This window comes from Pelophylax lessonae, assembly GCF_965119305.1.
Source record: "Pelophylax lessonae genome assembly, chromosome: 13".
Classification (NCBI taxonomy): domain Eukaryota; kingdom Metazoa; phylum Chordata; class Amphibia; order Anura; family Ranidae; genus Pelophylax; species Pelophylax lessonae.
In genome coordinates, this window is record NC_138780.1 from 22,810,200 (window position 1) to 22,836,223 (window position 26,024).

A 26,024-nucleotide genomic window follows, 5' to 3' on the forward strand; every position below is an offset into this window, starting at 1 on the left:
CCATTCTGCAGGGCTGCGGGTATGCTACAAGGGATGCAGTGCTGCGGGCATGGTCCACCTGTACCATGCCCACAGCACTGCATCTCCTGTAGTATGCCCACAACCCCGGATCCTCTTGTACAATGCCAGTCACCCTGCATTATCCTGCACCATGCCAGTCACCCTGCATTCTCCTGCACCATGCCAGTACCCTGCATTCTCTTGCACCATGCCAGTCACCCTGCATTCTACTGTACCATGCCAGTACCCTGCATTCTCCTGCACCATGCCAGTACCCTGCATTCTCCTGTACCACGCCAGTACCCTGCATTCTCCTGTACCATGCCAGTACCCTGCATTCTCCTGCACCATGCCAGTACCCTGCATTCTCCTGTACCATGCCAGTACCCTGCATTCTCCTGTACCCTGCCAGCCACCCTGCATTCTCCTGCACCATGCCAGCCACCCTGCATTCTCCTGCACCATGCCAGTCACCCTGCATTCTCCTGTACCATGCCAGTACCCTGCATTCTCCTGTACCATGCCCGCTGCCCTGCATTCTCCTGCACCATGCCATCCGCCCTGCATTCTCACCCTAGGCTTATACTCGAGTCAATCATTTTTCCCATCTTTTTGTGGTAAAAGTAGGGGCCTCGGCTTATACTCGGGTCGGCTTATACTCGAGTATATACGGTAATTTCCTTTTTACAGGATTTGGTGTATAATATTCTTTCTTTACAGCGGGACTGAGTTACACATGTTGTAGTATTGTCTATGGCACATATGAGTTTTTTGCATAATCTAAGTGTGCAATATATTATATATATATATATATATATATATATAATTTTGATTTCTAATTTCACTTTTGCCTGTCCTTGTGACAGGAGGAGTTTATTGCAGCTGCACTTTAGAGATTTATTTTTTATATTTATTTTATTTATTTATTTATTTATGGTGCATATATTTAATATTTAATTATTTAAGGTTATCCATAGGCACAGGTGCACACCCTTAATTAGTCTCTTCCTTTGTCTGTCCCTGCACCGTGCTGATCTACTCACTGTCTCTGCTTGCTCCTTCTCTGCCTCTTGTGGTGGGATCCTTCCAGGCCAGCTTTCCTGAGCTCCTAGCCCAAGGTAACCCCCCCACCCCCTCGCGAAGGGGTCCCTCAAGGGCTACCAACAGCCTCCCTCAGCCTCCCTTTGCTGAATCGCAAAATATGGCCCGGTCATTAAAGGGGCAAATCCTTCTGGTCCAGAAGTGGTTAAGAAAACATCTAACAGACGTGATATGTAGACACGTGTGTAGGTGTACATTCTTGCTGTAGCAGGATCATGTCTCATAATGCTCCTCACCTAGACTTCGAAGCATGCTTTCCTCCCGATGCGTGGCTGAGCTGATCAGCTGCTGGTTCTTAATCATGGTGTTTGTCATCTGCAATAAAGAAACCAGATCGACACATGAATACATTTTTAAATGTAGTTTCGGCGACCAGCAGTGGTGTCACTAGGGTTGGTGTCACCTGGGCTCTCTCCTGTCTAGCCTCCATCAAACCAACAACACTACCCTAGCGACACCACTGTTGACCAGTACATGACCATTGCCTCCTGCCTTTTTATCCAATGCAACTATTCCAGTAATAATAGGATTTATGTACTCACTGTAAAATAGTTTTCCTGGAGTCCATTGCAGGACACAGGAAGTCAAAAATGTTGGGTAAAACTGCCGCCTACAGGAGGAATGGACACTGGCAAGCAAAAACTGGTAAGCCAGCCTTGGGAGTTGGTATAATCCTTACTACCAGCATATCTTAGTTTAGTAGCAAAGTAGTGCCAAAAGCATGAGCATAAACAAATTCAGGTGGGACCTGTGTCCCTCAAAGGGCAATGAGGCACACCAGGAAGTCATGAAACTTCAGGACATCAAAAAGCAGTCCATTGATTGGTGGGCAACACAGATGAAAACATGACAGCAGCCACCGTACAGAGGATGGCGGACAAGAAGAACTCTTGTTCTTCTGAGGCCTCCATAGGCGTCATCAGGGCAGCCACGGTCTCACTGGACATTGCTGCTCTGGATGAACTCTGCGGCCATCTTTAGTGTGGGCAGTAATAATAAATAGCACTGTCACACTTTAGTTGGCGCGTATTTACAAAGTGGCTAGGTCAGGGGCAGGAACCCCCTGGTGAGGGACAGTGTGTCTAGCATAGGGATAGGTTCCAGCAAGGAATTCCTTCCACATTCGGGTGTCTTTGGCGGCAGACCACCTTCCAGTTACTTCTTTCGTCAGATGCTGCTAAGCATCGTAAGCCTTCCAGAGTAACTTCTATAATACTGAGACTGTGTTTTGCAAGACCTGCTGTAAAATACCGTTATGTCAGGTTAGGCTGTGATATACATGCCTGTTTCCACCCTGCGGGAATGTTGTGTTAATACATTTTGCGCATTCTTTGGCTTCCGTGTACACTTTCTCCACATTGGGTACCAAACCCTTTGCCCCGCCTACAAACAGCTAACAGGTCCAACAAGAATAAGGGAGTGTGGCTCAAAGTTCTACCAGAAGGACCTTGCAGAAACAGCCAAGGACAAAAGGGGGCCTACGCCTCAACTCCACCTTGTCCTTATGCAGGACCAGCAACCGTTACAGAATAGCAGGAGTTGGAGCAATGAGCCTTTGGCCCAAGACTCCAGAGAATGATAGATCAATATCGGCAAGATGCTGAGGGGAAAACGAGAGAGCCGAGGAAAGATTCCGAGCAAAAAACGGAGACATTCTGATAGTTACAGAGGTTATCCCATGCTGTATTTTTTTTTGTTCCCAGTAGGAATGTGCTCTGGTTCGGCTTCAGGCTTGTTGGAATTTGAAAGGCGGCTGTCAGTGCTGGTCCAATGAGCTTGCAGCTATACCTACACAGGAGGGTCGGGATACTTGTGACATCATTGACCTAATATGGTCATGTGGCTCATTGGCCTTCCCGGTTCCATTAAACCTGGGGTCGGACCAGACTCAAACTCGTCCCTTTTTGCCAGTGCCCGATCCTCCTGTAGCCAGCAGTATTACCCCATGGTTTATGACTTCCAGTGTCTACAATGGCAAGCACTCACTGGTCAGCCAAATGACTGACCAATGAGAAGCTCATCTGAGGCCTCTTATCCCGATAAGGTGTTCCAGAAGAAAGAAGTACTTCACATGCTCGTGCTGACCAATGAGTGCTTACTTTGTGCGTATTTTGATGGATACTCACTTGGAGGCTGTGTATTGTTATTGTCAATGTATGGACCACTACGCTGGCAGGAGGGGGGCATGGTGGCCCCTATGTACAGCAGGGTCCGAAGGGGTGGCCAGGATATTTGGAGTTAGTTCACCTTTTAATTTTTCATGAAAAGGTAAACTTATGCTTAAAAGTGGTTGACTTTTAATTTTACCACCACCCAACCACAAGGCTGTAAGCAAAGTTGGCCAGGGGCCATTTTAGTACCCACTGCCATCACTCATGAACCAGCTAATTGGCATTCAGCTTCAAAGAGAAGCCATCCATGTAATGCAAACAATTGAAGCTTACAGTGTAGGCCTCTGTCTTCAAGCCGTTTTCACTGAAGTGGAAGTGCATTAGGCGGAATCCTCGGTAATGGATCATAAGTTCTTCCGGGACGAACTTCAGGCTCAGCGAAGGAGTAACAACTTTTACTTTACTCTGTCCGGCCACTAAAAGTCAAGGAAAAATGGGATAAGATGAGAACAGATGGATAAATATCAAACATGCCAGCATAAATGAAGCATGCTTGGGGTAACAAAAATATTTTCTGAAAAATATTCCTTAAAACGGAGCTCCACCCAAAAAGGGAAGCGCCACTTTTTTTTGCACACTCCCCCCTCCATTGCCATATTTGGCACTTTTTGGGCGGAGCGGGTAACTGGTTTTGACAGGTACCCGCTCCCACTCCCGGTTCAGATCGTTGCAGCAAACTAAGCCAGAAGTTCTGCCTCCTCCTTCCCCTGCAGTCTTCTGGGACACATCACAGGTCCCGGAAGACTACGGGACGAATTCACAAGGCGCAGTACCACCCGGGCATGCATAGTACGAAACAAGCTGTGAAGCTTCAAGGCTTCACTTCCTGTTTCCCTTACTACAGATGCTGTCGCCTGCACCCGAAGCGGATTGGAGAATCGGCTCAGGTGAGGGCATCGCTGGATCCCTGGACAGGTAAGTACAGTATTTGTAGCTGTTTAATTTTTTTCTGAAGGAGCCTGGAGCTGGAGCTCTATACTCTAAACAAGGGATCTTGAAACTTCGGCCCTCCAGCTGTTGCGAAACTACACTTCCCATGAGGTATTGTAAAACTCTGACATGAGCAGACATGACTGGGCATGATGGGAATTGTAGTTCCTGAACAACTGGAGGGCCATAGTTTGAAGACCCTTGCAGTCTAAACTCTACAAGGAAGAGTCTCCTGTTTGCTTTTTGCCACCGATCAGGTCCACCATGCCTAATGGTAAATCAAAGCCCTGCTTGAACTTCTACTTTGACAGATACAAGTGAATAGTCAAAAATAATTAGAAAATAAAGGTAAAGTTGGCGCCAAACCCGCAGGCAGATGTCACATTGTACACATTGTAGCAAGCCGCTAGTCAATCAGCTATAGCCTGGGGAACGACCTACCTCGCAGCCATGCGTAACAAAAGGGGGTTCCCCTTGCCATCATTGATCCAATATGGCCACATGGCCAAAGTTGGACAATGTAGGTATAGAATCCTATGCGCTAACACTTAACATAAAAAATAGGAAGCAGCTGCTCAGAACTTAATAATGTTTCCCCACATCTAAAATTCAATTGTTTATAAAAATGAAGTGGCGCTATGCTCCATAAACTAAAAGGTATATTAAAACTATAATTGCAAAAGGTAGCATTACATGTGTCTGATCTCTCAAGGTAAATATTGAATGACGTGAATAATATTAACTTCATACCGTCCGCCCGCCCGCCGTCGTTTTACGTCGCTACTTTGACACTAAATATAGCTGCCATAACCCCGGTATTTCTAAAAACGGCGGGCGATCAGCTTTCACATAAGGGTGGTTCTAGCAGCGGATTCGCAGCAGGATTACCCTTACGGTGTGGCGGAAGAGGTGCCCCCTCCCGCCACGTCCCGACCGTTTTCCCCGCTTACTGGACCCGCCGGCAGCGGAGAGAAAAATCCGGTCCCGGATCCTCTTAGACAGGAAGTCGAGTGAGGGCAAGATGGCCCTCACTCGACTCTATGGTCTTGGAGGACCGGAGCGACGGCAAACATCGTTGCCTAGCAACTGGTTTAAAGGGCCAATTTTTTTCCCAACGCTTTTTTTTTCTTTCCTTTTTTAGTGTAGTTGTGAGGTCTTTTTGACCCCTGATCTCACAATAAAGAGGACCGGTCATGCCTATTTCTTGTTACAAGGGATGTTTACTGGATCATTCATGTACCTGCATCCATTTACTATAATGTAAGTTTTTATTGTATCCTGCACATTAAACCTTTAGAGTCGGTTCACACTGATCCGACACGACTTTGGGCGACTAATTCAGTCGCCCGTGCACCGCGACTTCGGCGCGGCTTGCAAAGGCTTCACATAATTGAAGTCAATGCAAGTCGCTTGAACCGGCAGTTATAATCTTACTCAGAGGCGCCTGTTTCTCTCTTCTTTTTTAAATCCTTGGACCGGCTGCATGGGCACTGACAGCTCATCACAAATGAAAGTAAGTACAGCGGGGACCGGGGAAGGTTGGCAGGGTGTACGGTGTTAGTTGCCCTTTATGTTTGTTCTGTAAAGATGAACAAACACTTTAACCACATGAGAAAGATGATGAATCAGATCCCTCCAGATCCCAGTTTGGGACAGGTTCTCTTTAATACACAGACCGCTCTGCAGGCTGTAGCACACCCTTGGCTCCTGGTGATAAATGGTCACGGGTACCACGTGTGGGTGTATTGTGCTCCTCTTGGCAAGCTGTAAGGTGATGGTCCTTACCTGCCAAAATCCTGTCGACGCAGGGCAGGGCGATGTCATTGTCGTTGTCGAATAACGCCTCGCCGGAGGAATCCTGCCACAGAAATACGCGTCTTGTTAACTCCTGCATGTCTTGAATGCAACAAACAACATCTGAAGGAAATGACAATGTCTGTGTTACCCAAAGCAACCAATCAGAGCCTGGCTGATGGCTGGTGTTACGAAGGTAATATCGCTACCTATTGGGAACCATCTACAGTTGTATAGTGGATGATGGAACTGAACAGCAAGTAGCTGGGGAATACCACTTTGTTGTTTACATGATGGACACTACAGTATTGTGTTGGATATAATTGTATGAAAATTTTTTGATCAACTTGGAAAAATTGTTCATTTTATATTTTACTTTTTTTAACCACTTTACGTCCACTCACTGTGCCTCTACTGCGGCACAGTGGCTCGTTATCGTCCAGCGGCGTAGACCTACGTCGCTGGACTCCTCCCCCTGTAGGGGGCGCTCGCGCGCCGCCGGAGGCGCGCTCCCGCTGTTTTCAGTCACAGCGGGAGTCGGGCCAGGGGAGGAGTGGCGGCGATCGCCGCTGCTCTTTCCCGATCGTCGGGGAATCTAGTTTGGAGATCCGCCCGCCTGTGTAAACAGAGCGGGCGGATCTCCTAAGTGACAGGGAGTGACAGATCGGAGTGTTCAGCATAGCTGAACATCCGATCTGTCCCTGTGTCACTCAGTCACCTCCCCCCACACACGTTAGTAAGCACCAGGCATACATTAACCCCTCCCTCTCCAATAAAATTAACCCCTTCCCTGCCAGTGTCATTTTTACAGTAACAGTGCATATTTATAGCACTGATTACTTTAGTAATGTCACTGGTACCCCCAAAAGTATCAAAAATGTCAGTCAGGGGTCCGATCTGTCCGCCGCAATGTCGCAGTCCCGCAAAAAAAAAAAATCGCAGATCGCCGCCATTACTCGTTAAAAAAAAAAACACCAAAAATGACAGAAATCTTTCCCTTAGTTAGAAAACGCAATAACTTCTGCGCAAACCAATCAAAATACGCTTATTGTGATTTTTTTTTACCAAACATAGGTAGCAGAAAACAAATTGGCCAAAAATTTTAAAAAAATTAGATTTTTACATATTTTTTGGGAGGAATTTCATATAAAAAAAATGTTAAAAATATTGTTATTTTTTCAAAATAAACGCTCTTTTTTTTGTTTATAGTGCAAAAAGTAAAAATCGCACAGGTGATCAAATACCACCAAAAGAAAGCTCTGTTTGTGGGGAAAAAAAAGGACATCAATTTTATTTGGGTACAGCGTCACACGGCCGCGCAATTGTCAGTTAAAGTAACGCAGTGCCGAATCCTAAAAAATTACCTGGTCATTAAAGCAGAGTTCCACCCAAAAGTCCAAATTCCGCTCATTTGCTCCCCCCCCCCCCCCCCTCCGGTGCCACAATTGGCACCTTTCAGGGGGGAACGGGTATCTGTTTTTGACAGGTACCCTTCCCCATTCCTGAAAAACGACGCTACCGCGCCGTCCCTCGGAAGTTTGGCTCCCTCCTCCTTCCCCCCGCCGCTGAGCCAATCCAAATGTGTAGCGCGCTTCACGCATTGCGCAGTAGGGACCCGCCCATGAAGCCGCAAGGCTTCACTGCCGGGTTCCCTTACCAGCAATGGAAACACTGGAAATGGAAACATCGGATGCGGTGCCGACATCGCTGGACTGTAGGACAGGTAAGTGTCCTAATATTAACCGGTTGCCGACCGCCGCAAGTACATATACTGCGGCGCTCAGCCCCGGCCAGGCAAAGTGACGTATGGGTACGTCACTAGCCTGTCACTTCCTTGTGAGCCAATAGCGGGCGAGCGTGCGCCCGCCCCGGCTCGTTCCCTGGGAAGTCCGTGCGTGTGACCGGCGGACCCGATGTCCGCCGGTCACTCGCGATCGTCCGCCGTGAAGGGAGAAAGGCAGGCGGCTAATGTAAACAAAGCCGCCTGTCATTCTCCCCTGTGTAGGAATGGTGATCATACTGTTCTACTATGTAGGACCGTTGATCTCTGTTCCTACACCAGTAGCCATGTCCAATCACAGTTAGAATCACACCCCTAGGGACACACTTAACCCCTCCTTCCCCAATAAAGTTAACCCCTTCCCTCCCAGTGTAATTTTTACAGTAACAGTGCATATGTATAGCACTGATTACTGCAGTAATGTCACTGGTACCCCCAAAAGTGTCAAAAATGTCAGTCAAGGGTCCGATCTGTCCGCCGCAATGTCGCAGTACCGCAAAAAAATTTGCAGATCGCCGCCATTACGCGTTAAAAAAAACCCACCAAAAATGACATAAATTTCCCGTAGTTAGTAAACACGATAACTTTTGCGCAAACCAATCAAAATACGCTTATTGTGATTTTTTTTTTTTTTTTTTTTACCAAACATATGTAGCATTAAAAAAAATTGGCCAAAAATGTAAAAAAATTTTGATTTTTACATTTTTTTGGGGGGTAATTTCATATAAAAAAATGTGAAAAATATTGTTATTTTTGCAAAATTGACGCTCTTTTTTTTGTTTATAGCGCAAAAAGTAAAAATTGCACAGGTGGTCAAATACCACCAAAAGAAACCTCTGTTTGTGGGAAAAAAAGGACATCAATATTATTTGGGTACAGCGTCGCACGACCGCACAATTGTCCGTTAAAATCACGCAGTGCCGAATCGCAAAATAGCTCCTGATCAGGAAGGGGGTAAAATCTTCCGGGGCTTAAGTGGTTAAAAGTCAGCAGCTACAGTATGTGTACAGTGTGTGTAGCTGCTGACTTTTAATTTTTGGAGGGGGGGGGGGACTCTGCTTTAAGGGCGAAAATCTTCAGAAGTGGTTAAAACTGATCTCTGTTGTTGGTAATTTATATCGTATCATTGTACTTTGTTCTGTTCATTATTGTGATCCTGCGCTGTCTTTGTTGAATGTGGCTGTATGACAATAACGTCCCTTCCTTTGGGATTATTAAAGTATTCTGAATCTGAATAAAAAGATGATAGAGATTGTGACGTCACCATGCCAGTCCAATCAGAGAGCAGCTTTGGTATTCATTGAAAACAATACTAAAAGTTCAGTGAATGGTGTTTGTGCCGAGAATGGGACCCCTTGTGGTCAAAATGCAGAACACAGGACCCGCAAGACCAGAGCAATCACTGTAGTACTAAAATAATACACTAAACAACAACTACTACTACTACTATTTTAGTACTACTGTTCTAAAATATTATTCGGGCGCTCGTCTTTCTCCTTCGTTTCTAGATGCCAATTATCTCAGGCATACATACAGTGCTTACTGACAATTTACTAAACCCAGACTGGTCAATAGGGCCACACAGGGGCCACCAGTAATACCCTTCATGGAATCCTGATTAACGCAGTGTTACCAGCCGCACTTGCTTGAATGCAGTCTGCTTGAACCATATAGAAAAATCCATCCTTACCTGGCGGAAGCGTATGCAGTCTGGCCGGAAGGCAATCCTGTAGCTGGTGCAGTACAAGGTGCCATAGACTTCGCGGTGGCCATCTTTGAAGTGCATGCGTTTTCTGACTCTCAGCGATTCTTCATGGACATGTTCTCCTGGGGAGAGCAAAGACTTCTATATAAGATAATCCTCGTTTTAATATAGGGTGGAAATAAGTCAAACCAAATCAATATACTATACACACTGTATTACCAAAAGTATTGGGACGCCTGCCTTTACACGCACATGAACTTATATGGCATCCCAGTCTTAGTCCGTAGGATTCAATATTGGAGTTGGCCCACCCTTTGCAGCTATAACAGCTTCAACTCTTCTAGGAAGGCCGTCCACAAGATATGATAAAATATTTACAAAAATGCGAGGGGTGTGCTCACTTTTGTGAGATACTGTGTGTGTGTGTGTGTGTGTGTGTGTATATATATATATATATATATATATATATATATACACACACACACACACACACTATATTGTCAAAAGTATTGGGACGCCTGCCTTTACACGCACATGAACTTATATGGCATCCCAGTCTTAGTCCGTAGGGTTCAATATTGAGTTGGCCCACCCTTTGCAGCTATAACAGCTTCAACTCTTCTGGGAAGGCTGTCCACAAGGTTTAGGAGTGTGTCTATAGGAATGTTTGACCATTCTTCCAGAAGAGCATTTGTAAAGGTCAGGCACTGATGTTGGCCTGGCTCACAGTCTGCTCTCTAATTCATCCCAAAGGTGTTCTATCAGGTTGAGGTCAGGACTACATGCAGGCCAGTCAAGTTCCTCCACCCCAAAACTCGCTCATCCATGTCTTTATGGACCTTGTTTTATGCACTGGTTCAATCATTTGGTGGAGGGGGAATTATGGTGCGGGGCTGTTTTTCAGGGGTTGGGCTTGGACCCTTAGTTCCAGTGAGGGGAACTCTTAAGGCCTCAGCATACCAAGACATTTTGGACAATTTCATGCTCCCAACTTTGTGGGAACAGTTTGGAGATGGCTCCTTCCTGATCCAACATAGAACAAGGTGTTCTATCAGGTTGAGATCAGGACAGGTCAGTGCAGGTCAGCCACGTTCCTCTACCCCAAACTCACTCATCCATGTCTTTATGGACCTTGCTTTGTGCACTGGTGCGCAGTCATGCTGGAACAGGAAGGGGCCATCCCAAACTGTTCCAACAAAGTTGGGAGCATGAAATTGTCCAAAATGTCTTGGTATGCTGATGCCTTAAGAGTTCCCTTCACTGGAACTAAGGTGCCGAGCCCAACCCCTGAAAAACAACCCTACACCATAATCCCCCCCTTCACCAAATGACTTGGACCAGTCCACAAAGCAAAGCCCTGTCCACGCAGCACGCAGGAACAGAGCTGACGCTGTCAATCAGCTGGAGGTCCCCCCCCCCCCCCCCCGTCGCCATTTTTTTGTCTTGATGTTGGAAAAACTTGCCAGAAGTCATTACCAGAGGTGTAGAATGCTGAAGAGTCTCATGGAGGCTGCAGAGCTGAAAGGGGGAAGGTAAAGAAACATGCTGGGGGAGAGGAGAGTATAGGTCAGTGATGAGGAACCTTGGCACCCCAGATGTTTTGGAACTACATTTCCCATGATGCTCATGCAGTTTGCAGTATAGTTGCGCATCATGGGAAATGTAGTTTCAAAAAGTCTGGGGTGCCAAAGTTCGCCATCATTGGTATAGGCTGTCTTCCATTGCATGGAATTAAGAGACTTTAACCTTATAAAGACCAGGCAGGGTCTCTTTAACTACTTTACCACCGGAGGATTTTGCTGTCTTACGTCCAGGCCACTTTTTGCGATTCAGCACTGTGCGACTTTAACTGACAATTGCGCGGTCATGCAACGCCGTACCCAAACTAAATTTACGTCCTTTTTTTCCCACAACCAGAGCTTTCTTTTGGTGGTATTTGATCACTTGTGCGATTTTTACTTTTTGCGCTATAAACAAAAAAAGAGCAACAATTTTGAAAAAATAACAATATTTTTCACATTTTTTTATATGAAATTTCCTCCAAAAAAATGTAAAAATCAAAATTTTTTTATCATTTTCGGACAATTTGTTTTCTGCTACATATTTTTGGTAAAAAAAATTGCAATAAGCGTATTTTGGTTTGCTAAGGGAAAGATTTCTGTAATTTTTGGTGTTTTTTTTTTTTTTAACGAGTAATGGCGGCGATCTGCGATTTTTTTTTTTTTTGCGGGACTGCGACATTGGGGTGGACAGATTGCTCCCTTGACTGACATTTTTGACACTTTTGGGGGTACCAGTGACATTACTGCAGTAATCAGTGCTATAAATATGCACTGTTACTGTAAAATGACACTGGCAGGGAAGGGGTTAATTTTTTATTGGTGATCAAGGGGTTAATGTATGCCTGGTGCTTACTGACGTGTGTGGGGGGAGGTGACAGAGTGACACAGGGACAGATCGCAGGTTCAGCTATGCTGAACCCTGCAATCTGACCCTGCCTGTCACTTAAGAGATCCGCCCGCTTTCTTTACACAAGCGGGTGGATCTCCAGACTCGATTCCCTGACGATCGGGGAAGAGCGGCGGTGATGACCGCCGCTCCTCCCCTGGCCCGACTCCCGCTGTGACTGAATACAGCGGGAGCGAGCCTCCAGCGGCGGGAGCGAGCCTCCGGCGGCGCGCTTGCGCCGCCCACAAGGGGAGGAGTCCAGCGACTTAGGTCTACGTCGCTGGACGGGAACGAGCCACTTTGCCGCAGTACAGTCAACGTGACCGGTCGGCAAGTGGTTAAAGACCAGGCAGGGTCTCTTTAAGCAGGTATTCAGTTTACAACATCAATTCTGATTGGCTGCTATGGGCACCTCACCCAGTTTCGTACGATGCTCTTTATTGACATATATATACACACAATAACCGACCCGTTTATGGAAACCTTTCGCTACAAAGTTCAAACCTCATCAACATTTTGTTTCTTAAAATGCGATCAGATAGTGGCCTCTAAGAGTAATAAATGACGTCTTCGCTCAGTTTCCTGCTGTGGTCGCCGGCAGCATTTTCATGACTCACAACTAAACCGTCTTTATTACAATATTAGGTGTCAGTTCAAAGACCTTCTGTATTACTCTCTGCAGGTGGATATGTGGCCTTAAAACAGAAAATTGCGAACAAGAAGGGTTTTTTTTTCTTACCTGCTATATATATATATATATATACAGTATATATATATATATATATATATATATCTCACAAAAGTGAGTACACCCCTCACATTTTTGTAAATATTTTATTCTATCTTTTCATGTGACAACACTGAAGAAATGACACTTTGCTACAATGTAAAGTATTGAGTGTACAGCTTGTATAACAGTGTAAATTTACTGTCCCCTCAAAATAACTCAACACACAGCCATTAATGTCTAAACCACTGGCAACAAAAGTGAGTACACCCCTATGTGGAAATGTCCAAATTGGGCCCAAAGTGTCAATATTTTGTGTGGCCACCATTATTTTCCAGCACCACCTTAACCCTCTTGGGCATGGAGTTCACCAGAGCTTCACAGGTTGCCACTGAGCCGCGCTTCTACTGTGATTGGACACAGCGGGAGCCAGTCCGCGGGACTGGCGCCCGCTACCGCCACTGGCCTCTCGCGATCGTCAGTGAGACTGACAGAACGGCCGTCTGCCTATGTAAACAAGGCAGACGGCTCTTCCATCACAGGCAAAGAGAGATCTTGTGTTTCAGGCTAAGCTGAAACACAGATCTTTCTTTTCCTCAAGCACATCCATCCCCCACACAGTTAGAAATCACTCCTTAGGAACACACTTAAAGCTGAGTTCCGGCCTCGGGGGGTGAAATTTAGATAAAAATACCGGGACAGTGAGGGCTAGCACATTCCATAATGGATAGCCTCTGAACTGTCCCGGGTCGCACTTACCTTTTAGAAGAAATACTTACCTTGAAAATTTCTTCTCCAGCGCTGCCATCTCAGGTGTGGGCAGCTGAAGCCGGAGCGTCCTCTTCTGTGTCCTGTTCGGTGACATTGGAGTCCCAGAATGCCCTGCACCGGCCCCGCTCATCAGTTCCGGTGCAGGCGCGGCATCCCTGCACAGCTCCTGTGCATGCCCAGAAGCTGTTTAGCAGGGAATGCCGCGCCTGCACTAGAAGTGACGAGCGGGGCCGGTGCAGGCGCATTGACTCCTGGGAGCGATGACGTTCAGCTCCCAGGAGTCATCGCAAGCCGGAAGAGAAGGCACGGGCCGCAGACGGAGGAAGTGGAAGGAAGGTGAGTATATTTTCTTCTATAACAAGGTAAGTGACCAAAAAAAAAATTTGGGAGCATCCATTTCTTTTTCAGGTGACCGTCAGCAAGCAGATAGCCCAAAATCAATTTTTTCGATTTTGAGGCCGGAACTCCGCTTTAACCCCTTGATCACCCCTAGTGTTAACCCGTTCCCTGTCAGTGTCATTTATACAGCAACAGTGCATATTATTTAGCACTGATCACTGTATTGGCGTCACTGGTCCCCAAAAAGTGTCACCGAGTGTCAGATCTGTCCGCCGCAATGTCGCAGTCCCGCTAAAAATCGCTGATCACCGCCATTACTAATAAAAACAATAAAAAAATACATTTGAAAAAAAGTCCATAAATCTATCCCATAGTTTGTAAATGCTATAACTTTTGAGCAAACTAATTAATATACGCTTTTTGGGATTTCTTTTTTTTTTTTACCAAAAATATGTAGCAGAATACAACACTGATATTGAAATTTTTTTTTTTTTTTATTGGGAATGTTTTATAGCACATTGTAAAGCGCTGCACAAACTGTTGGCGCTATATAAATCCTGTATAATAATAGCAGAAAGTAAAAAATATATATATTATTATTTTTTTTTTTTTTTTTCAAAATTGTCGCTCTTTTTTTGTTCACAGCGCAAAAAAAAAAAAAAAAAAAAAAAAAATCGCACAGGTGATCAAACACCATCAAAAGAAAGCTTTATTTGTGGGGAAAAAAGACATCAATTGTATTTGGGTACAAAGTGGCACTACCGCGCAATTGTCAGTTAAAGCAACGCAGTGCCGTATCGCAAAAAATTAGGCCTGGTCAATAAGGGGGTAAAATGTTCTGGGGCTGAAGTGTTTAAATGAGTTGTAAAGGCAGAAGTTTTTATTTTTTTATTATCTTAATGCATTCTATGCATTGAGATAAAAAGCCCTCTGTGTGTAGCAGCTGCCCCAGCACCCCCTAATACTTACCTGAGCCCCCTCTCTGTCCAGCGATGTCCACGAATCCCTGTCCCGTCCTGCTGCTGTCAATCAACGTCAGTTAGCCAATCTGGAGAGAGAGGGGGCGGGGCCGAACCACAGCTCCGTGTCTCAATGGACACACGGAGCTGCAGCTCGGCTCAGTAGCCCCCATAGCAAGCTGCTTGCTGTGGGGGCACAAGAGGGAGGGGCCAGGAGCACAGAAGAGGGACCCAAGAAGAGGAGGATCTGGGCTGCTCTGTGCAAAACCAACTGCACAGGGAAGGGTAAGTATGTTTGTAAAGTCTTGTTTTGTTTTTATTAAAATGATCACTTAGGCCCCTTTCACACTAGTGCGACTTGTCCTGCGATTTTGGACCGCAAAATCGCATGACAAGTCGCTTTCCATTATTTTCAATGAGCCCCATTCATATCGGTGCGTTTTGAAGTCGCATCGACATCAAAGTAGTTCCTACACTACTTTGGCACGATTTTAATGCGTTTTGAGGTATATAGCCCTGAGCCATTGCTCAAAATCGCGGCAAAGTCATGTCAAAATCGCAATGCAAAATCGCGGCAAAATCGCATAAGTGTGAAAGGGGCCTAAGTGCCGGTTCACACATATGCAATGTGGGAACCCTGCAAATCCTCTGCGGGTTCTTGCATCGCACTCACACAATGCGAATCGCTGGGGGTGTCGATACAAAGTTAATGACACCCCCAGATCAGTTCACATATAGCAGTGCAAACTGTCAGTTCGGACATGAATTGGATCGCATAGGTGTGAACACCCATGTGATCCAATTCTAGTGCGGACCAAAAAAAAAAGGGTCCTGTGCGACTTTGGTCTGAATGCGATGCGAATTCAGCCATGCAATCTGTGTGGCTGAATTTGCAACGCACAGACATCATATGTAATTTTTAGAGCAGTGCGCTTCGAATCACATGCGATCTGTCATTGCATATGTGTGAACCGGCACTAAGTCCCGGTTCACACTATAGCGATGACAGACATCGCATGTGATTCGCAGCGCACTGCTCTAAAAATTACATATGATGTCTGTGCGTTGCAAATTCAGCCATACTAAGTCCCGGTTCACACAATATAGCGATGACAGACATCGCATGTGATTCGCAGCGCACTGCTTTGAAAATCACATGCGATGTCTGTGTGATACGAATTCAGCCATACAATCTGTATGGCTGAATTCACATCGCACAGACATCGCATGTGATTTTCAAAATTGTGCGCCCCCCCCGAATCACATGCGATGTCTGCCATCGCTATAGTGTGAATGGCTGAATTTGCATCGCACAGACATCGCATGTGATTTTCAGAGTAGTGTGCTGCGAATCACATGCAATGTCTGTCATCGCTATAGTGTGAATGGCTGAATTCCCATCGCATGCAATTTTCAGAGTAGTGCGCTCCAAATCACATGCGACGTCTGTCGTCGCTATAATTGTGAATGGCTGAATTCGCATCGCACAGACATCGAGTGTGATTTTCAGAATAGTGCGCTCCGAATCACATGCGATGTCTGCCATCACTATAGTGTGATTGGCTGAATTCGCATCGCATGTGATTTTCAGAGTAATGCGCTCCGAATCGCATGCGATGTCTGCCATCACTATAGTGTGATTGGCTGAATTCGCATCGCATGTGATTTTCAGAATAGTGCGCTCCGAATCACATGCAATGTCTGTCATCGCTATAGTGTGAACCGGGTCTTAGTGCCTTCGGACGCAACCCGCACAGGACCCTTATTTGGGTCCGCAGCAAAATCGGATTGCATGGGAGTTCACACCTATGTGATCTGATTCATGTCCGAACTGACAGTTCGCACTGTGATATGCAAACCAATCTGGGGGTGTCGTTAACTGTATATTGACCACCCCCAGCGATTCGCATATGGCTGTGTGAACTGCCTGCGATTTGAATGCGATGCGGGAACCCACAGTGGATTCTCAGGGTTCCCACATCGGCACTTAGGGCTTGCTCACAACGCACGCTGTATCAGTACCCTTGGCTGTACATTGTCGATTTTTTTGGATGACCCCCTGAATAGAAAAACTTAATTTCAGATATGTAAGAGGAAAATGTGTATTGCAGCAGGAAGTTGAAATTATTACATACGGATTTTATACAGAGTGCGGAGGGCGAGTCGGGGGTTAATAAACCGCTATCTGAGCGTTTGCTGCGCGGCTTCCGGTCTGTACTCACCTGGCAGGCACTTGAGGGTGACGCTCTGCGCTGTGCGGTCGCCTAGTTTTGGAGACTTTGAGCTTCTGACCTGCAAGATAAACACAGAACGGGTTACCACTCACTCATCGGGGTTATATATATATATATATTTGTATATATATGTGTGTGTATATTTGTATATATATATGTGTGGGTGTGTATGTATATATATATATATATATATATATATATATATATATGTATATATATATATATATATATATATATATATATATATGTATATATATATATATATATATATATATATATATATATGTATATATATATATATACCCAGCTTCATATATTGTGCAGAGGGGGGGCTTCTACATTTTTTGAATAAACAAGCAAAAAATTGCAGGAGCAAACCCTGAACATGTATATCTAAAGCCGGTGCAGCTATGAACCAAGCGGCATGTATATTAAAAAAGAATAGCGAACATGCAAAATAAATGACTATCAAATATGGAGACAATCCATAAATAAAACGATATATTTTATAAATGCCAGACCAGGAAAAGAGGGGGGGGGGGGCATCTCCACAATGGGGATATTTAATACAGGAGGGATAAGAGCAGCTAAAACTGCTGACATTATTTTTATTATTATTATAATCCATGATATAGATATATATATTATAGAGAGAGAGAGCCAACAGTTTGCACAGCACTTTACAACACAAGGGCAGACAGTACAGTTATAATACAATTCAATACAGGAGGAATCAGAGGGCCCTGATCATTAGAGCTTACAATCTAAAGAGGGAGGGTCAATAGATACAAAAGATAATAACTGTGGGGGATGATCTGATGGAGAAATAAAAGTACCCCCCCATATAACAAAAATTCTCTTTTTTTTTATCCACTTCTGGACCGGAAGATTTGAGTCACGGTCTCACTTACCTTTTCCCCGGTCGGTGCGCATGCGCCGCCGCCACTTGGGAAAGCCCGTACACGTTCAGCTATTCCCGGGCAGACGGCGCATGCGCGGTGACGTGTTGGCGCCAGGGGGCGCCATTTTTAAATGCAAGGCGGAAAGGTAAGCGAGACTCCTTCGCAGCCCCTGCATCTCCTCAGGAGATGTAGTGCTGCGGGCATGGTACAGGAGACTCTCCTGTACCATGCCCGCAGCACTGCATCTCCTGTGCCATGACTATACCATCTGCACCATGCCTGTTTACCATCTCCTGTGCCATGCCTGTGTACCATCTCCTGTGCCATGCCTGTGTACCATCTCCTGTGCCATGCCTGTGTACCATCTCCTGTGCCAAGCCTGTACCTTCCCCTTTGCCATGCCTGTGTACCATCTCCTGTGCCATGCCTGTACCATCTCCTGTGCCATGCCTGTGTACCATCTCCTGTGCCAAGCCTGTACCATGCCTGTGTACCATCTCCTGTGCCATGCCTGTGTACCATCTCCTGTGCCATGCCTGTACCATCTCCTGTGCCATGCCTGTGTACCATCTCCTGTGCCATGCCTGTGTACCATCTCCTGTGCCAAGCCTGTACCATCTCCTGTGCCAAGCCTGTACCTTCCCCTTTGCCATGCCTGTGTACCATTTCCTGTGCCATGCCTGTACCATCTCCTGTGCCATGCCTGTGTACCATCTCCTGTGCCATGCCTGTGTACCATCTCCTGTGCCTTTCCTGTACCATCTGCTGTGCCATGCCTGTACCATCTCCTGTACCATGCCTGTACCCTCTCCTGTACCATGCCTGTGTACCATCTCCTGTACCATGCCCATAGCCCTGCATCTCCTGTACCATGCCTGTACCATCTCCTGTACCATGCCTGTACCATCCCCTGTACCATGTCCTGTACCATGTCCGCAGCCCTGCATCTCCTGTACCATGCCTGAACCATCTCCTGTACCATGCCTGTACCATGCCCACAGCCCTGCATCTCCTGTACCATGTCCCCAGCCCCTGTAGTATGCCCGCAGCCCTGTTTTGGGTCTCGTGGTGGTCCAGTTGGGTCCAGTAGCTGCTGCATTTCCCACCCTAGGCTTATACTCGAATCAATAAGTTTTCCCAGTTTTTTTTAGGTAAAATTAGGTACCTCGGCTTATATTCGTGTCGGCTTATACTCGAGTATATACGGTAAATCTTTTCCCTAGTTTGTAGATGCGATAACTCTTGTGCAAACCAATCAAAATACGCTTATTGGGATATTTTTTTTTTTTTTACCAAAAATATGTAGCAGAATTCCTTGTAATAGGAATAAAAGTGATCAAGAAAAAAAAAGTTAAAGGGAAAGTGTAAAAATAAAAATAATCGAAACAATATCCTCTAAGGATCCTGCGGCAGGACTGATGTGATTTTTTTTTTTTTAAAAAAAAGAGATCTGTCATTCTGGTCTTTTTCTCGGTGGCCACTGGGGGCAGTGTACTGTTCATGCCCTGTGTACTTCTCAGGAGTATTGGACTGCAGTGTCTCCTCCAGCCACTAGAGGGTGCAGATTTGCTCAGTGTGGCCTACTCTTGTATAGACAGGAAGTAGAAGAACGGCCATTTTGGATGGACCATGTGGGCTATGGACCAGCAAGGCAAGGTGACCAGTCAAGGCATATTTGTATACCTAATTCAGGGGGGAGGGCTTGTACAACTGTCTGTAGATACACCCCTTTGCGGGTATCAGTGCACTTTAAGAAGTTATGTCTCCACAATAGCGTGCATTTGGTCTGCAGGAACTTATTTTTAGGCTGTATAAAGCAACATGAAGGCTCAACCCAAAAGAGGGAAGTTCCACGTTAAGCACTCCACCCCTCCCCTGCCACGTTTGGCATGTCATTTCTTTTTTTTTCTTTTTTTTTTGGGGGGGGGGGGGGGTACCTACTTTTGACAGGTACCCGCTCCCACTTCTGCTCAGATCGCCTAGGCCAGTGCTGGCGAACCTTGGCACCCAAGATGTGTTAAAACTACATTTTCCATGATGCTCATGCACTCTGCAGTGTAGTTGAGCATCATGGGAAATGTAGTTCCAAAACATTGGGGGGGTGCCAAGGTTCGCCATCACTGGGGGGTGCGCCAAGGTTCGCCATCACTGCCCTAGGCAATCCAAGCAGAAGTTCTCCTCTCCCCTCTTCCTGCATTCTTTTGGGACATGTCACAGGTCCCAGAAGACTGCCGGACCATTTAGGAGGCGCAGCGTGACTCGCGCATGCGCAGTGGTGCCCACAGTTGAGATGCCGGCTCGGATGAGCACATCGCTGGATTGTGGTACAGGTGAGTGTGTGTTAAATAAAAGTCAGCAGCTACAGTTTTTGTAACTGCTGACTTTTAGTTAACACAAACAAAAAAAAAACCTGGAGCTCCTCTTTAAGTCCTAGTGGTTCACACTAGGGATTCCATCCATCCGGATTTCACGGACAGGATCGGATACGGATGGCAGCGGGTGTCAGAGGAGGTGTCTCCGCTGACATCCACTGCCCCATAGAGATGCATGGAGGATCCGATCAGATCCGCCTGAAAAACTGATCGGATCGCCCGTGTGAAAGGGGCCTTAGGGTGGGAATGTAACTGGGGACATTGGTGGACTCCGGAGCAGCAGCTGCCTAATTATTAATCAGACCGGATCAGAACTTGACACCCTCAGGCACAGATTCCATCAAGTGAGTCACGGACAGCTGAATGCCTCCCATAGACAGTCAGTGTTGGTTCACATATATGCGATGCGGGAACCCTGCGAATGCACTGCGGGTCCCCGCATCTCATTCAAATCGCAGGCAGTTCACACTGCCATATGCGAATTGCTGGGGGTGTCAATACAAAGTTAACAACACCCCCAGATCAGTTCACATATTGCAGTGTGAACTGTCAGTTCTGACATGAATCGGATCTCATAGGTGTGAAACACCATGCAATACAGTTTTGGGTCCTGTGCGTGTTTTGGGACTGAATGCGATGCAAATTCAGCCATACAATCTGTATGGCTGAATTTGCATCGCACAGATATCGCATGTGATTTTCAGAGCAGTACGCTCCGAATCATCTGTCATCGCACTAATGTGAACCGGGACTTAGGCTCCATTCACATATAGGCGTCTCGGATCGCAGGCAGAATTGCTGTGATTCTGCCCGCAATCCCGAACCTCTGCAAATCGCGGGAAGCCTGTGCGATTCCTGTGACTTGCAATGGCACCCCAAACGCGGCGCGATTTTTGCCGCGATTGTCCCCTGACGAATCGCGGTAAAATGGCGCAAACAGAATTGCGGGATGCCTGTCGCCCCAAAAAACCTAGAGGTGTGTGAAGAAAGAGAGCTGCACTTCAGGTTGTAGATGAACAAAAATAAAATCTGTTTATTATATCAAAAATAGGGCAATAAAAGCGTATCCATAATAGCCAGAGACATGGGGAAAAAATGCACAGCGGTTAACGCATTTCACGGAAAATGTCCGCTTAGTCGCCCCAAAAAACCTACAAGAGCTTACTTTGGGCGACAGGCGTCTTGCGATTCTGTTTGCGTGTTTTTACAGCGATTCGCCGGGTGAAAATCGCTGCAAGATCGTGCCACGTTTGAGGTGACATTGCAAGTCACGGGCGTCCCGCGACTTGCAATGGTTTGGGATCACAGGCAGAATCGTGGCAATTCTCCCCGCGATCCGAGACGCCTATATGTGAATGGAGCCGACTGGGACTGCCATTGTAACGAGATATTCCCTTTAACCACTTAAGCCCCGGAAGATTTAACCCCCTTCCTGACCAGGGCCTATTTTGCGATTCGGGACTGCGTGATTTTAACGGACAATTGCGCGGTCGTGCAACGCTGTACCCAAATGAAATTGACGTCCTTTTTTTCCCACAAACAGAGCTTTCTTTAGGTGGTATTTGATCACCTGTGCGATTTTTTTTTTTTTTTTTTTTGATCATGCGCTATAAACAAAAAAAGAGCGACAAATTTGCAAAAATAACAATATTTTTCACATCTTTTATATGAAATTCCCCCAAACAAAATTTAAAAATCAAATTTTTTTTTAACATTTTAGGCCAATTTGTTTTCTGCTACATATGTTTGGTAAAACAAATCGCAAAAAGCGTATTTTGATTGGTTTGCGCAATAGTTATTGCGTTTACTAACTAAGGGAAAGATTTTTGTAATTTTTATTGTTTTTTTTTTTCACGAGTAATGGCGGCGATCTGCGATTTTTTTCGGGACTGCGACATTGCGGCGGACAGATTGGACCCTTGACTGACATTTTTGACACTTTTGGGGGTACCAGTGACATTACTACAGTAATCAGTGCTATACATATGCACTGTTACTGTAATAATGACACTGGCAGGGAAGGGGTTAACTTTTTATTTGAGAAGGAGGGGTTAAGTGTGTCCCTAGGGGCGTGCTTCTAACTGTGATTGGATGTGGCTATGTGTGTAACAGCACAGATCAACGGTCCTACATAGCAGGACCGTATGATCTGTGCTTTTACACAAGGGAGAATGACAGGCGGCTTTGTTTACATTAGCCGCCTGCCTTTCTCCCACTCCACCCGACGATCACGAGTGACCGGCGGACATCGGGTCCGCCGGTCACACGCGCAGGCTTGTTAGGGTACGAGCGGGGGCGGGAGCGCGCCTCCGGTGGCGCGCGCTCGCCCCCTATTGGCTCCCAGGCTAGTGACGTACTGGTACGTCACTTTGCCTGGGAGGGGCTGACCGCTGCCGTATATAGTCGGGCGGCGGTTGGCAAGTTGTTAAGTTAGTGGTCATACTGTTATGGCTGATCGTTGTATACTGGAATTTATGTAGCTATGACAGTATACTGGTAATGGCGGTGATCAGCCACTTATAGTGGGAGTCTGATAGTGTGGTGGGCAATCTGGCACTGGCTGACGGTGGTTGCTTTGCAGGGAGAAGAAACAGGCAAGTTGCTGCTCTGTGTGTTTGTACAGGACTCTGTGGTGTGATAAGCCACAAGTGATCAGCAGGTCTCAGCCAAAGTAACTCTGTCACCCGCTGTCGGGGTAACTCTGTCACCCGCTGTCGGGGTAACTCTGTCACCCGCTGTCGGGGTAACTCTGTCACCCGCTGTCGGGGTAACTCTGTCACCCGCTGTCAGGGTAACTCTGACACATGCTGTCGGGGTAACTCTGTCACCCGCTGTCGGGGTAACTCTGTCACCCGCTGTCGGGGTAACTCTGACACATGCTGTCGGGGTAACTCTGTCACCCGCTGTCGGGGTAACTCTGTCACCCGCTGTTGGGGTAACTCTGTCACCCGCTGTTGGGGTAACTCTGTCACCCGCTGTCGGGGTAACTCTGACACATGCTGTCGGGGTAACTCTGTCACCCGCTGTCGGGGTAACTCTGTCACCCGCTGTCGGGGTAACTCTGACACATGCTGTTGGGGTAACTCTGTCACCCGCTGTCGGGGTAACTCTGACACATGCTGTTGGGGTAACTCTGTCACCTTCTGTCGGGGTAACTCTGACACATGCTGTTGGGGTAACTCTGTCACCCGTTGTCGGGTAACTCTGTCACCCGCTGTTGGAGTGGGAGATTCACCTATCTATACTGTAGAGTGTATCTGGAAAAATCAGATTTCTTTTGTTAAGCCCTGCAGTACTTGATAAAAAAATCTCTGAGTATATGACCAGCTTTACTCCTCCATGTGACAAGTCACATGACTCCTCCGGACGTTGCCCAGACTGCCACACATCTATCAGCCTAAGCAGTTGTACTCATTAAAATGTCAGTGCAGTGTAAATAAACTTCCCATTATCCCGTCCTGTATATTGATTGCTGTGCTTCTTCTTCTATAAAACAGACATAGATAAATAAATGCACATGGAGGGGATGTGGAATTGGGATGAGTGGAGGGAGTCCGGAAACTCTGGTTTTCCTCACTAAGCTGCGTAAGCAAAATCTATTTTTTTTTTTTAAAGAGGAACTTTACCCGACCTCTCTAAAATCCAAATCCCTATAAATCCCTATACAGTATAAAGAAAAACATACTTACCAGTCCATGGAGCGCTGTCTTCCTTGCAACCAAAGTTTGCTGATCTGCTCTTGTGCTGCCATCATGAAGCAAGACTGTCAGAGGAATTTGGTGGTCTGCAATGATGCACAGCAGAGCTTAGACTGGGGGGGGGGGGGGGTGGAGAAAGGTAGGAGCAGCACAAAGAGACAGTCAGTGACCATGCTGATAAGAGGAGAGAGCAAAGAGATGACCTCCTGGGCGTGCTGCTTCTCCTTTCAATGTCCAGAACTGTAACCATGCCGATAAAAGGAGAGAGCAAAGAGATGACCTCCTGGGCGTGCTGCTTCTCCTTTCAATGTCCAGAACTGTAACCATGCCGATAAAAGGAGAGAGCAAAGAGAACCTTCTGGGCGTGCTGCTTCTCCTTTCACTGTCCAGAGCTCTAACCATGCTGATAAGAGGAGAGAGCAAAGAGATGACCTCCTGGGCGTGCTGCTTCTCCTTTCACTGTCCAGAGCTCTAACCATGCTGATAAGAGGAGAGAGCAAAGAGATGACCTCCTGGGCGTGCTGCTTCTCCTTTCACTGTCCAGAACTCTAACCATGCTGATAAAAGGAGAGAGCAAAGAGATGACCTCCTGGGTGTGCTGCTTCTCCTTTCACTGTCCAGAACTCTAACCATGCTGATAAGAGGAGAGAGCAAAGAGATGACCTCCTGGGCGTGCTGCTTCTCCTTTCACTGTCCAGAACTCTAACCATGCTGATAAGAGGAGAGAGCAAAGAGATGACCTCCTGGGCGTGCTGCTTCTCCTTTTACTGTCCAGAACTTGAGCAGAGAAAAATCAGGTCTCCTGGCCTGCCGGACAGGGCTTTGCTGTTTTTATGATAGCAATTTGCACATACTCTAGAATGTTATGAAGAGTGATCAGATGAAGTGCAATTAATTGCAAAGTCCCTTTTTTTTTTGCCATGAAAATTGACCTAGTCCCATAAAAAAAACATTACCACTGCATTTGTGAAGAAGGCTTCAGGGCGCCCAAGGAAGTCCAGCAAGCGCCAGGGCCATCTCCTACAGTTGATTCAGCTGTGGGTTCGGGGCACCACCAGTGCAGAGCTTGCTCAGGAATGGCAGCAGACAGTTGTGAGTCCATCTGCACACACAGTGAGGAGAAGACTTTTGGAAGATGGCCTGATGTCAAGAAGGGCAGCAAGGATGCCACTTCTCTCCAGGAAAAACAAGAGGGACAGGCTGATATTCTGCAAAAGGTACAAGAATTGGACTGCTGAGAACTGGGGTAAAGTCCTTTTCTCTGATGAATTCTCTTTCTGATTGTTTGGGGCATCCGGAAAAAACCTTGTCCGGAGAAGAAAAGGTGAGCGTTACCATCAGTCCTGTGTCATGCCAACAGTAAAGCATCCTGAGACCACTCACGTGTGGGGTTGCTTCTCAGCCAAGGGTGTGGGCTCACTCACAATTTTGCCTAAGAACACAGCAATGAATAAAGAATGGTACAAAAACATCTGCCCAAGAGCAACTTCTAACCATCCAAGAACAGTTTGGTGAGGAACAATGCCTTTTCCAGCATGATGGAGCACCTTGCCATAATCTAAAGTGCTAACTAAGTGGCTTTGGGTATAAAACATCGACATTTTGGGTCAATGGCCAGGAAACTCCCCAGACTTTAAAGGAGTTGTAAAGTCAGAAGGCTTTTTATCTTAATGCGTTCTGTGCATTAAGATAAAGACCTTCTGTATATAGCAGCCCCCCTAATACTTACCTGAGCTCTTGACTGTCCAGTGATGTCCATGAGTCCCTCGGCTGTCCGGGACTCTCCCTCCTGATTGGCCGAGATACAGCCGCGGCACCATTGGCTCCCACGGCTGTCAGTTAAAAGTCAGCTAGCCAATCGAGAGAGAGGGGGCAGGGCTGAACGTCAGCTCCGTGTCTGAATGGACACAGAGCTGCAGCTCGGCTCGGATGCCCCCATAGTAAACTGCTTTGGAGGCTGTGGCCCGCAAAATGTACACTGTGGCTGGTTCGGCACTGAGGCCGGTATTTACCATTGCCCTGGTGTTGCAAACTCTGCCTGAGTGGGCTATGCTTTTGCGCCGTGAGCTGGAGGGAGAGCAGCTCCCCCCTGC

At 46.5% G+C, this 26,024-nt stretch overlaps 1 protein-coding gene across 2 annotated transcripts in view; it reads right to left on the reverse strand.

The window, feature by feature from the left end:
• MTMR11 (myotubularin related protein 11) overlaps positions 1-26,024 on the reverse strand; it is a 113,236-nt gene that overhangs the window by 47,403 nt on the left and 39,809 nt on the right. For both annotated transcript variants that reach the window (XM_082242757.1, XM_082242758.1), the window contains exons 2-6: positions 16,948-17,017; positions 9,467-9,603; positions 5,988-6,060; positions 3,546-3,688; positions 1,338-1,416 (exon numbers count right to left, since the gene is read on the reverse strand). In XM_082242757.1, coding sequence (XP_082098883.1) covers positions 1,338-1,416; positions 3,546-3,688; positions 5,988-6,060; positions 9,467-9,603; positions 16,948-17,017 — 502 coding nt within the window. The remainder of the gene's footprint in view (positions 1-1,337; positions 1,417-3,545; positions 3,689-5,987; positions 6,061-9,466; positions 9,604-16,947; positions 17,018-26,024) is intronic.